The sequence below is a fragment of the Enhydra lutris genome, unplaced genomic scaffold (assembly GCF_002288905.1).
Source record: "Enhydra lutris kenyoni isolate GAN:26980312 unplaced genomic scaffold, ASM228890v2 scaffoldscaffold1, whole genome shotgun sequence".
NCBI lineage: Eukaryota > Metazoa > Chordata > Mammalia > Carnivora > Mustelidae > Enhydra > Enhydra lutris.
The window spans coordinates 15038503-15052442 of record NW_019154085.1 but is presented as its reverse complement, the minus strand read 5'-3'; the positions used below and the strand labels follow the sequence as shown (position 1 = coordinate 15052442).

Genomic DNA, 13940 nt, shown 5'->3' with positions numbered 1-13940 from the left:
ATGACCTGAGCCGAAGGCAGAGGCTTTAACCCACTGAGCCACCCAGGCGCCCCGAGAAAAAAATCTTTTTAACTAAGGTATTATCTACATATAAAAATTCATCTATTTTACCTATACAATGTGATGAAACTTAGTAATTGTGTAATTGTGTTACCACAATCACCGTCAAGATATAGAACAGTTCCCCCTAAAAACTCTTCTCATTCTCCCTGCTAGTTGATCCCCTCCCCATTCCTGGCCCCAGACAACCACTGATCTCCTTTCCATTACAATAGTTTTGCCTCTTCTCAAATTTCACCTTAAGGAAATTATATTGTATGCAGTCTTTGAATTTGACTTCTTTCACTTAACATAATGACATTTAACCACACTGTTGTATATATTGATATTACTTTTAACCACTTGGTAATATTCCAAGGTACAGATATAACACAATTTGTTTATTTACTCACCAGCCAATGAACATCTGGACTATTTCCAGCTTTTTGCTATCATGAATAATACTGCTATGAACATGTGCATAAAGGTCTTTGTGTATGTATTTTTTTCATTTCTCTTGGATAAATGCATTGGAGAATTTCTGGGTTGTATGGTTAAGTGTATGTTCAGCTGCCACACTGTTTTCTGACAGGTCTATACCATTTTGCATTTCCATCAACAAGATGTGAATGCTCCACTTACCTGAACATCACTGATACTATTTTACATAAATCTACTGTAAAGGTTTCCCAAAACTATCTTATGATTTTATTTATTTGACAGAGAGAGAGAGCACAAGCAGGGGAAGAGGCAGAGAAAGAGGGAGAAGCAGGTTCCCAACTGAGCAAGGAGCCTGATGAGGGGCTCAATCCCAACACCCTGGGATCATGACCTGAGCTGAAGACAGTCACTTAACCAACTGAGCCACCTAGACACCCCCAAAACTACCTTATGATTTTAAAGAGCAAATTAAGTTATCTAATAAAATCTGTATTTACTTTTTAAAAAATATTTTATTTATTTATTTGAGAGTGAGAGAGAGAGAGCATGAGAAGGGGGAGGGTCAGAAGGAGAAGCAGACTCCCTGCCGAGCAGAGAGCCTGATGCAGGACTCCATCCCGGGACTCCAAGATCATGATCTGAGCTGAAGGCAGTTACTTAACCAACTGAGCCACCCAGACACCCCTAAAATCTGTATTTAAACATTTTAAGTCCTGTAAAATATATACCTTTCCTAGATATTATCATTAGCTTTAAATAAGACAGTTAAACCAACTCAAATTTACCTGCTAATGATCTCTTCTTTTTATTATATTCTTACCTGAGCTGCTCAATTTTCTCTGGAGTAATAGGATCCTTCCCAAAAACTTGGTCTATCTCTTCATAAAGTTTTCTCTGAACCTCTTCAGAGGTGGTTAAAAAACAGATTGCCCAGGTGCACACTAAATAAAAATTTATATTAATAACAATGAAAATAGCTAATTCATAGTTTCGGTGCAGAGTAAGATAGAACATACTATTATTTTTTTCTTGTATTTTCCCTTTTTTCTGATATGGAAGACAAAGAAATGCTACCAAAATATACAACGACTGTTCACAGGAATTTTTTTTCAAAGATTTAATTTATTTATTTGACAGACAGAGATCACAAGTAGGCAGAGAGGCAGGCAGAGAGAGAGAGGGGAAGGGAAGCAGGCTCTCCGCTGAGCAGAGAGCCCGATTCGGGGCTCGATCCCAGGACCCTGGGATCATGACCTGAGCTGAAGGCAGAGGCTTTAACCCAGTGAGCCACCCAGGCGCCCCTGTTCACAGGATTTGTACTTCATTGAACAGAACAGGATTTGTACTTCACTGAACAGAGCATGACAACTCCTAAGGAGATCTGCAATTGCTTTCTTAAAACTGGCAAGTAATTGAAGCCAAAAATGCATTTTTACCTTCAGTAAAATAGTAATGATAATAAATAAACCTCATTATCTGGAGGAGTGTTAAATGTTGGTTAACTGTAATGGATTGTCTGGTTCACCCAACCTTGTGTAATAAAATACGCATTTATTAGTTCCTTCAGGAGACCTAATGAAATGATTCATACAAATCAAAGTAGCAGGAGATTTACCTATAAATCAGTGTTCTAAATTTTTACTTGTAATGGTAGATAAACTGGTTCAAGAATTGGTATTGGTTATTGCTTAGGACAATGGTTCTCTAAAATCACCCAGGAATTGATTGATGGCACAATTCCACATTTACAGATTCTGATTCAAACGATTTAGGTGAAGTCCAGGCATCTGTACTTCCAACAAATACCGTATTTATTTTGATGAACAACAAGACTGGAAGATGACTAAGCTTACAGGCTTACTTTTGCTTAAAATGGCCTATGTATTATATGCACCGAGGAAATGAAAAGGTAAGAAAATCACATGATGAACATGAAACAGAAAATACGAAAAGTTCTATTTCCTTTAGAAATCCACTGGGATTACAATTACTCAAAGAATGGAACTATCCAGATACCATCCAGATACCAGCACCTCTTACCCTAGATGTTGCTTGAGATGACTCTATATTACTTTTTCTGAGTCAAACACTTATAAAAATGTATTTAAGTAATTTCTACTTCTACTTATTAATTATCGCCTCCTTGAGCTAAGGGCGGACTTAAATTTGTCTCAAAGTTACTTTTTATTTTAATGTTTGCCTAATTCACATATCCAAATCTTATGCCTGGAAAGGACACAATTCACTTTCTGTACTAAATGTTGTCAATAAAATTAATAGCTGCTTGGTACTCAACTCTTTTTATAATTTACTCACATTCAGAGTTTATAAAAAGGCACAGGAGTAACTGCCTGTATTTAACTTTTTCCTACATGTATTTCTTTATTAGGGTTTTTGAAGGAACTATAGAATTTCTGCTTCACAAGTGATAATGGAAACTTGTGCAGTGTACAATATGTACATGTTTGTAATTTTACAGCATACAGTAATATACAATATTGAAAGATTTAGTATAAGGATGTGTACACAGTGAGCACTCTTATACCCTGCTTTACCATATTATCACTTAAAGTTATCATAACTATGGTTTAATAATCTCAAAAATTGGTTCTTTGGTAGAACTCTAAAGTATGACTGGGCATAGCTTAAAAATAAGATTTTAAGTCATGAACGTTCTTTAAACATGATACTAAACCAAAGACACAATTACAGACTTGAGAATATCTTGGAGGTCAACTAGAGCTAAACTGTTATTTGAGAGAAAAAAAAAATGCAGAGCCAAATATCTTGCTCAAGGCTAATAACTAGCAGAAGATTAAAGTTTCCTGCCTATTTTGACTCTCAAAAAATTCAGAGGTATCTTAAAAAAATAACCAACCCACATGCAAAGAAACAGTGATAATCTGAAATCCCCCCTAAAAACTGTGATAAGATTAAAATATTAACCCAACTTTGAAAATGGTCACTTTTTTCGCTCTGTTGTTGTACTCCAGATTTTTTGAAGGTCTTTAGCAAATATATAATTTAATGTAGTAAATATTTTAAAAAACAAGTTAAGCACTTTTTAAAGAAGTTCCATACATTATTTTTGACACATGTACAAATTCCATTTAATCTATAATACCTGGACATCTCTAGATGTCAAAAATTTTATAAAGAAGAACTTATGGGCAGTTTACATCTTTAATTATTGTTTTTCAACAGAAAGAGTTGTAAATGAAATCCTTCAATGAGTATCGATTTTTTCTATTTCAAACTGAAGTTTTGATACTTCCTTTAGCATTTTAGCATATTTTTATAAGCGTACACAAATTTCACACATTTTAGAACTTTAAGTAAAAATCACCTTCAATTCCACCAAGAGAGGAGTTCTTTTAAACTGTGATTTCTGTGGCCTATATCCTCTGTTGGTAGACCTTAATAATAGCAAACTGGACTCGAGTCAAAGTGAAAACCCCAGCAGGAGACTGAAAAGCTCACTGCTCTGCTTGGAAAGGTGTCAATAGCAGTTCATTTTAAAGGCACTAACTAGAATTCACAATCCATAAACTGTGTCAAGAAATTTATGGCAATGTTCAGAGGTGGCATAGAGCACCTGGGGGTTTCAAAAAAAAAAAAAAGGTAGCTGTGTGAATCAAGCCTTTCAAACAAAAATAAAAAAGAAAAGAGAAGGGAAATGATAAAGAGGTCTTGCGAACAATGTTTCCTTTATTTTACCCATGTGTATTTTATAATCTATCTCAAGAAGAAATCAGTTTATACTCACATTTTGCAGTTATGACACAACTGGCCAGAGAAAATATCATACTGTCTTCAAGGATCTAGGAGAGAAAAACTAAGTTTAGAAAGTGTAAAATGTAAGGTGGCCTGTATTAGACCCTACCAAAATAACCTATAGTATAGAATTAAGGTCAAGGAAAGGAAAAAATGTATATTATTTCTTTACAATGTTTTCACCTAAAAAAAACTAATGTAAAAATCAACCTAAATATGGCATTGCCTTTTTGATGCAATAAACATTTACCGGTAGTTTTCACCGGCTGGTGCCATGTTTTTGCAAACAAACTGCCTCAGGGCTCTCTTTCTGGCTTAGGCTGGTGCAGCAACAAAGCCTCAGAACAGTGAAGAGGCTGCCACTACTCTTGAAGCCTTATTCGATCCTGCACCTGTACACACCCGGAAAACCATTCTGTCTCTGAAGACTCACATGTGTAGACTGGGGCATTCATTACAGGCGTGGCAATAATGGCTCCGCTCTTGTCCTTTGCCTGACAACCCCGCAAACACAGCGGCGTGCTGGGGTAACAGAGGCACTCTGAGAACAAGTCAAGCTGCCAACCTAGTCAGTTAAGTCTCCTCTTTTATGATCGGAGAATTTGATTCAACATTTGCTTACCCAATATTAAATAATATACAGCGGCTTCAAAGAGCTAAATAAGAAGACACTAAATACTTGTACTATTTGTGGACGATGTGCTAGAAAAGTAAAGTGAGTACAAAGCACTATACATGGGTGATTATTATTTACTTAATCAACAATTACACCACCTGTTGGTCATTAAGGTTCCCTTGTACTAAGGAGTCAATGAAAATATGTTGACTGAAGTTCCCTCCTTTTCGTTCTTTTATGATTTTCTTTAAAATAGATTCCAGTTGCCTAAGAGCTTAGAGAAGAAATACAAAAAAAGATTTTAGAATATAAGCATTTGTAAAGATTGAATATCTTTTAATATTTCTGTACAATGTTGCTATGTGCAGAATAAAACTTTTAAGAAAAAGAGCTGTAACCAAAAATTTTTACAAAGCTAATTTATGTTAAAACTCATCAATTTTCTTTTTCCTTCTTTTTGCTAAATTTTACATACAAAAAGCTGCAAATGCCATATATGTACAATTTAAGGAATAATTATAAAGCAAACACCCATAATATCAACAACCAGGTCAAGAGCTAGAACTAACACCAGCTTCTTGGAGGCCTCCACACACATAAACCTCTCCCTTGATACTTCCCTTCTAAATTCTTTTTTTTTTTTTTTTTTTAAGATTTTATTTATTATTTGAGAGAGAGAGAGAATGCGAGAGAGCACAAGCAGTGGAGAGGGAGAAGCAGGCTTCCCAATGAGCAGGGAGCCAGATGTGGGGCTTGATCCCAGGACCCTGATCAAATACTCTCTAGGGTTAAGATTCTCATTTGGATCTTGGGATTCCATGCCCTACTGGACCCTATACTTCCCCCTACTTTGCTGCCTGCTCATTCTCAGTCTCCTTTCAATGATTCCTTCTCATCTCTTGAATTTCTTAATGATGGAATGTCCAAGGTCAGGATTCAGTTTTCGTACCTCTTTTCTTTTTCTACTTACATTCATTACCTTGATGGTCACTAGTCTCAAGGCCTTAAATATAATCTATGGACTGAACATTCCCAAATTTATATTTCCAGGCCAGACCTCTTTCCCCTGAATTCCAGATTTCTATGTCTAACAACCAATTTAGCATCTCCACTTAGATGTCTGAAGCCTATTATACATACCATATCCACAAATGAACTCTACATCTTTCCCCACCAAAACTGGATCTTCCCAAATCTGCCCCATCTCCCCCAAAACTTCATTTTCCAAACACTCAGGCCTAAAACCTCGGTGTCTCCTTCCCTCTTATACCATACAACTTAAGCTGTCAGCTAATGTTGGTGTTCTAATTTCAAAGTACAGAATTATTCTTCTTACCTTTTTTTTTTTTCATTCTTATTTTCTGCTGCCTACCACCTAGTCCAAGTCACATTATTTCTCTTGCCTGGTTCATTGCAACAGCCCCTGAATTAGTCTCCCTGCTTCTGCTCCAGGTGCCTATAATCTGTAACAGCAGCCAGACTGACCTGTTGAAAACATAACTGAGACTGGGGCGCCTGGCTGTTAGTCAGTAGAGCATGCAACTCTTGATCTCAGGGTTATAAGTTCGAGCCCCATGTTAGATGTAGAGATACTTAAAAATAAAATCTAAAAAAACCCAAAACAGGGGCACCTGGGTGGCTCAGTGGGTTAAAGCCTCTGCCTTCGGCTCAGGTCATGATCCCAGGGTCCTGGGATCGAGCCCTGAATCAGGCTCTCTGCTCAGCAGGGAGCCTGCTTCCTCCTATCTCTGCCTGCCTCTCTGCCTACTTGTGATCTCTGTCAAATAAATAAATAAAATCTTAAAAAAACACACACCAAAAAAATAATAACTCAGATTATAACTGCTAAAACCTTCCAGTGGCTTCCTATCTCATAGTAACAACCTAATCTTACAATGAGCTATAAGCCAGACAATATCTGTCCCTCCCCTCAGTTCTTCCTGCCTCATCTCTTCTATTCCTCTTCTGACTGGCTTCACTCCAGCCAAAAAGTTCCCTGTACACCAGAATCCCACCCCCAGGACTTTGCAATTACTCTCCCTCTACAGAGAATCCTCTTCCTTTGGACATGTGGAGAGCCTCAATGATCTGCACTGAATGATTTCCTTATCTCTTGCAAGTGTAGCTCATAAGTCACCTAATCTTAGTGAGGCCCTTCCTAGTAACCCTATTCAAAATTGCAACCTCCCCATCCCTAGCACACCCCATCCTCCTTCCTGATTTAATTTCCTCCGCAGCACTTTTCATCTTTTAATACACTATACAGTTTACTCATTTAGATTATTGTCCGCTACTTCCCACTAGAATGTGGTGCCATGAAGACAGGAATTTTTGTTTCTTTTGTTCATGGACATCTCCCCAACACCAAAAACATACCAGAATACTATAGATATTCACTAAATAGTTACAGATTTGCATGAATGTAACACATTAGTGATTAAAATTAAAAATTATTAACACTGTGATGCAGTGGTTCTCAACTCTGCTACAAATTAGAAGCACCTAGGAAGATTTTTTTTTTTTTTTTAAATCGTAAAGTAGGGGTGCCTGGATGGCTCAGCCAGTTAAGCACATGACTCTTGATTTCGGCTTCGGTCATGACCCAAGGGTCACGAGATCCAGCCCCGCACTAGGCTCTGCACTGGGCATGGAGTCTGCTTAAGATTCTCTCTCTCGGGGCGCCTGGGTGGCTCAGTGGGTTGAGCCGCTGCCTTCGGTTCAGGTCATGATCTCAGGGTCCTGGGATCGAGCCCCACATCGGGCTCTCTGCTCAGCAGGGAGCCTGCTTCCTCCTCTCTCTCTACCTGCCTCTCTGCCTGCTTGTGATCTCTCTCTGTCAAATAAATAAATAAAATTAAAAAAAAAAAAAAAAGATTCTCTCTCTCCCTACCCACCCACCACTTTCACTCTTTCTCCTAAAAAAAATAAAAATAAAAATCATAAAATGTAAGTCACACCTCACACCAAATAATTCCAAATGTTTAGGAATGGAAGCCTGATGTCACTATTTATTTTGTTTTATAGTTTAATTTTTTTTTTTTAGTAATCTCTACACCCAGCATGAGACTGGAACTCAGGACCCCAAGATAAAGACTCATATGCAGGGCACCTGGGTGGTCAGTTGGTTAAGAGTCATATGCTCTCCTAACTGCACCAGCCAGGCACCCCCATATTTCTTAAAAAGATTCAATGTTTAGCAAAGTTTGGGAACTACTGCTCTATATTCTCAGCTCTACAAGTACATCAGCATAACATGCATGGCTTTCATAGTAATACCTGACACCCAGGGCGCCTCTCTCTCAGACTCTGAATAAACTGGTTTAGAGTGGGGCCTGATCTTCAGTTTTTTTTTTTTGTCTTAGGTTCTCAAGGTGATTTTAATGTACAGATCAGTTTAAGAATGACTCACTTAAACACATGACACACTGACCCAGCCATGGCTTCCTACTCACATAAATTCCAAAAAAGAATCTTTTTTTTTTTAATTAACATATAATGTATTATTTGTTTCAGGGGTACAGGTCTGTGATTCATCAATCTTAAACAATTCACAGCACTCACCATAGCACATAAAGAATAATTTCCAATAAAAGCACAAATTTGATTTATGCCAATGTTACAACTCAAGGAATTTATGTTAGATAATCTAGTTTTACTTAAAATCAAAGAATATAAATTACTAATTTTCATTTTGTATTAATTGAACAAATACTTGTGAAATACATTTTTTATTAAGGGAAATTAGTCCTATTGCATCCATGAAGATACTCACAATGGCAAGAAAAACCAGAGTGTAGAAAATGTGTCTGTTAAAATGGCTCTTTTGAACTTATGTTGGACGTCAAGGGAATCACTAGAATTCTAAGCCCCACGAGGTCCAGGATTTTTGACTCCTTCGCACAAAATAGCGCCTAGCACATATAGTCCTCAATAAATACTTACTGAAAGAATGAAGGATGAGAATAGTAGAAAGGAACACAATTATATATGGAAAATAATCCATCATTCCAACACAGCCCATGTATTTTAATTTACCCTACTTCCAAAAAAAGAACTGAAATAGCTCAAAATACAGGTATTAAAGCATTATAGTCATTAAATTACTGACAGAAGACATACAACCAAAAAAAGGGAGAATAATTTTTTTTAAAGATTTTATTTATTTATTTGACAGAGATCACAAATACGCAGAGAGGCAGACAGAGAGCAGGCAGGGGGGGGGGAAGCTCTCTGCTGAGCAGAGAGCCCCATGTGGGGCTCCATCCCAGGACCCTGAGATCATGACCCCAGCCGAAGGCAGAGGCTTAACCCACTGAGCCACCCAGGCACCCAAGTGAGAATAATTTTGTGCAGTCATCTTAAAACTAAAACTGCTGTTTTTCTGAGTAGATTTTATAAAGTTGCAACCAATGCCCCAAAATACTGAAAATATTTTTACTCAGTGTTACAACAGCAAGAATTCTTATGTTGCTACATATTTTTTTTACAAACATCTTTTCAACATGTAAGCTGGTATTATTTCTTCAGCAATTCCAATATTGTTGGACATTTAGATTGCTTCTGGTTTTCTATTTACAGAAATAGCACTACAAAAAAAAATGTGTCATTTCTTTTTTCTCTTAATTTCACCAATTATTCATGACTCTTTAAAAAAGTTTTTATTCATTTATTTGAGAGAGAGAGAGAGAGAGAGAGAGCGCACACGCAAGAGAGCACAAGGGCTGGGAAGGGAGAAGCAAGAAGCAGCTTCCCGCTGAGCAGGGAACCTAATGCAGGACTCAATCCCAGGACACTAAGATCATGACCTGAGCTGAAGCAGCCACTCAACTGACCGAGCCACCCAGGGGCCCCCATTATTTATTACTCTTAATGTGTATTATAAAACTGCTTTCCCAGGATTGTACCCTTACATTTTCCTGTAGGCCATACGAGCCTCATACTATAATGAATACCAGAGTTTCATTTACCGATACACTGCTTTTTCCTCTCTTTTAAGAAAAACCTTTAATATAGGAAATGTAGGGGTGCCTGGGTGGCTCAGTGGGTTAAAGCCTCTGCCTTCGGCTCAGGTCATGATCTCAGGGTCCTGGGATCGAGTCCCGCATTGGGCTCTCTGCTCAGCAGGGAGCCTGCCTCCTCCGTTTCTCTCTGCCTGCCTCTCTGCCTACTTGTGATCTGTCTGTCAAATAAATTAAAAAAAAAAATCTTTAAAAAAGAACAAAATATAGGAAATGTAGGAGAAAAACATAAAGATAGAAAATATACATGACCCATAATCTCATGATTCAGAGATGACCTTATTAAAATTGGGGCACATATCCTGTCCCTACTATAATTTAAGAGTAGCAAAACTTACCATCTTCATATTGTTTTTTCCGAGTTGTACTTTTATCAAGTGATCCATCTAAAAAGCCTTTGCCAATCTCAGACCAAACCTGAAAACAGGAAAACATACCTATTATCTAGTAAAGTAGATTTTCTAAGTAATACGAAGCAATCTAAGCCAATAATTGAGAAATTCCTATCTTACTAACAGATCTAATAATTAAACTCTCCCTTTTAAGTGGGCTGCAAAATCATTTACTCTGTAGTCTCGGAGGATAGAGTGCAAATATGTTTTAATAATTTCATTCAGGGCACTTTAAAACTAATTTTAACTAGGAAGTCAAAAGTTTCTCTTTTTTAAAAGGTGTAGGAATGGGGAAGAAAAGAACATGGCGGTAGAGTCAATTTTCAATTTTTTATTATAATAGCACCAGTGGGTGAATAAAATTCATAGGGAATTCTAAATTTTTACTTCACTTGTGATACTGATAATCACTGGTTGAAATTCAGAAAAAAAGGCTAAAAGTTAGTATAAGGTTTGCAGATAGTAAATAATAAAACTGCCTTCCAATTATTTCAAAATTGGGTAGCCCCTGGAAAAAACCTTAGCTTATTTAATTTAAAAGTTGTGAAAGAGTGTAGGGAAAGAATACAACACTCACTAATCAGTGCTAAATAATTGAATAATTATTAATATTTAGGAGTCCTTAACTCTTACCTTACAAAGATATAACTTAAAGATTTTTTAAATGTGAAATATTAAACCATTTAAAGTCCTGTGAAGGGGCACCTGGGTGGCTCAGTGGGTTAAAGCCTCTGCCTTCGGCTCAGGTCATGATCCCAGGGTCCTGGGATCGAATCCCACATAGGGCTCTCTGCTCAGCGGGGAACCTGCTCCCCTCCCCCCACTTGGATCTTTGTCTGTCAAACAAATAAAATCTTAAAAAAAAAAGTACTGTGAAAATGTATAATAAATGTTTATATTTATTATAAATATATCTCCTTAAAGCAAGAAAGGAGGTTTTTTTTTTTAAGATTTCATTTATTTATTTGAGAGAGAATGAGTGAGCATGAGCATGGGGGAGGGGCAAAAAGGAGAGGGAGAAGCAGACTCCCCAATGAGCAGGAAGTCCCACGACGTGGGGCTCACTCAGACCTCAAAATCATGACCTGTGCAGACACTTAACCAACTGAGTGACCTAAGAACCCCAGGAAAGGAGTTTCTAAGCATGACACAGAGCAGAGGGCGAAAATTCATGAGAAAGCTGAACTAATTTAGCAACTCCATCTCAATGACAAAAAGCTGAACAGAATGAAAAATCAACAACTCTCCTTGGACCCTAAGACAGGAGAGGACCCAGGGATTAAAGAAACTAGGGAAAACAGGAAGACAGGAAAGGGCCCAAGATTAAAGAGACAGGTCAAATCGGGGAGTGACCGCTTACCGAAGCAGAGACCCACAAGCGGAAACCACCTCAGGAACCAGTCCCAGGGGAGGAAAACCTGAACTGTAATTAACAAACAGCTGGAGGTTCAGTAATGCACAACTCAGAACTAAAAACTCCAGGGAAACTCAATCATAGACCCAATGTTCCCCCGCCAAAATATTGTGAGATCTACCTCCAAGAGCTCAACCAGGTTCCCGTGGTAAATAATGAAGAAACTCCCTCTAGGGCTTCTAGCAGGGAAACTTGAAAAAAATTTCCTTTGAAAAGGAACTGATCTGAAATAAACCAGAGCATTCTGTTCTTGTTAACAAGGCCTGCCTTGACAGCCTAACCTGCTGCGGTTTTGTCAGAGCCCAACCGCCTAGAAGGGAACTATCCAACTCCAGCCAGGGCTAGCGTTTAGTGTGGAAGAAGGAAAGCATCAAACTCCAGTCCACTTAGCCATCCTGTCCCACCCAAATGGGGGGAAAAATACTGAGAAACACTTATGAAGTTCACGATCCAGAGGCACAGGCTCACTGAAAGACTGACACCTACTCACAGGACTATGGGTTGCTCCCCCTCTCCCCACAGCTCACTGTCACAATTCTTTTTTTTTTTTTAACTTTTTTTTTTCAGATTTTATTTATTTATTTGACAGACAGAGATCACAAGTAAGCAGAGAGGCAAGCAGAGAGAGAGGGGGAAGCAGGCTCCTTGCTGAGCAGAGAGCCCGATGTGGGGCACAATCCCAGAACCCTAAGATCATGACCTGAGCCAAAGGCATAGGCTTTAACCCACTGAACCACCCAGGCACCCCGCACCATCACAATTCTAAAGGCCTATTTACACCAGTTTCTTTTACCCAGTATATCATGTCCTTTATATATTATAATGATAGATATATGTCATCATACATTTGTCCAAACCCACTGAATGTACAATACCAACCATGAATCCTTGGGGTAATTTTATGTCAATATAGGTTCATCCTTGGAAAAAAATGTACAATTTTGGTAAGTGATGTCAGTAATGGTGAAGGCTATGCATGTGTGGAAGCAATGGGTATAGAGGATATCTCTGTATCTTCCTCTCATTTTTTTTTTCTCTTTTTGAGAGGGAAAGGGAGAGAGAGAATCCTAAGCAGGCTCCACACCCAGCACGGAGCCCAATGTACGGCTCAATCTCACAACCCTGAGATCATAACCTGAGCTGAAATCAAGAGTTGGACGCTTAAGCAACTGAGCCACCCAGCAGCCTTTCCTCTCAATTTTACTGTAAACCCAAAACTGCTTTAAAAAATAAAGACTTGGGGTGCCTGGGTGGCTCAGTAGGTTAAAGCCTCTGCCTTCGGCTCAGGTCATGATCCCAGGGTCCTGGATCGAGCCCCACATCGGGCTCTCTGCTCTGCAGGGAGCCTGCTTCCTCCTCTCTCTTTCTGCCTACTTGTGATCTCTGTCAAATAAATAAATAAAATCTTTAAAAAAATAAAAAATAAAGACTTTTGGGCGCCTGGGTGGCTCAGTGGGTTAAGCCGCTGCCTTCGGCTCAGGTCATTATCTCAGGGTCCTGGGATCGAGCCCCGCATCAGGTTCTCTGCTCAGCAGGGAGCCTGCTTCCCTCTCTCTTTCTGCCTGCCTCTCTGCCTACTTGTGATCTCTGTCTGTCAAATAAATAAATAAATAAAATCTTTTAAAAAAATAAAAAACAAAGACTTTTTTTTAAGCCCTATAAATGAAAAGTGAGATAAAAATAAAGAACTTTTAGGGCATCTGGCTGGCTTAGTCAGTAGAGAATACAACTCTTGATCTTAGGGTCATGAGTTCAAGCCCCACACTGGGTGTACAGGTTACTTTAAAAAATAAAGATAAAATTTAAAAAAACATAAAGAGCTCTTTTTTTTAAAAAAATATTTTATTTATTTATTTGACAGATCACAAGTAGGCAGGGAGACAGGCAGAGAGAGAGAGGAGGAAGCAGGCTCCCCGCTGAGCAGAGAGCCCGATGCGGGGCTCGATCTCAGCACCCTGGGATCATGACCTGAGCCGAAGGCAGAGGCTTTAACCCACTGAGCCACCCAGGCGCCCCAAGAGCTCTTTTTGATTAGTAAAAATCACATCAATAGAAATATGGGCAAAGGACATAAGAAAGTATCCCACAAAAGAAATACAAGTATTCAATAAAAATTTAAAAAATGATGTTTAACCTCATAAATGATAAAAAATGATAATCATGAAATGCCATTTTGACTTATGACATAGGCAAGTATTTATTTATTTATTTATTTATTTATTTATTTATTTATTTATTTATTTATT

General features: G+C 38.2%; 1 protein-coding gene across 1 annotated transcript in view; it reads right to left on the bottom strand.

Moving 5' to 3' along the window:
- The window catches only part of LOC111142681 (cytochrome P450 20A1), a 61730-nt gene that overhangs the window by 13436 nt on the left and 34354 nt on the right, over nucleotides 1-13940 (bottom strand). The window contains exons 6-9 of the mRNA XM_022495982.1: nucleotides 10227-10305; nucleotides 5029-5144; nucleotides 4247-4301; nucleotides 1301-1421 (exon numbers count right to left, since the gene is read on the bottom strand). Coding sequence (XP_022351690.1) covers nucleotides 1301-1421; nucleotides 4247-4301; nucleotides 5029-5144; nucleotides 10227-10305 — 371 coding nt within the window. The remainder of the gene's footprint in view (nucleotides 1-1300; nucleotides 1422-4246; nucleotides 4302-5028; nucleotides 5145-10226; nucleotides 10306-13940) is intronic.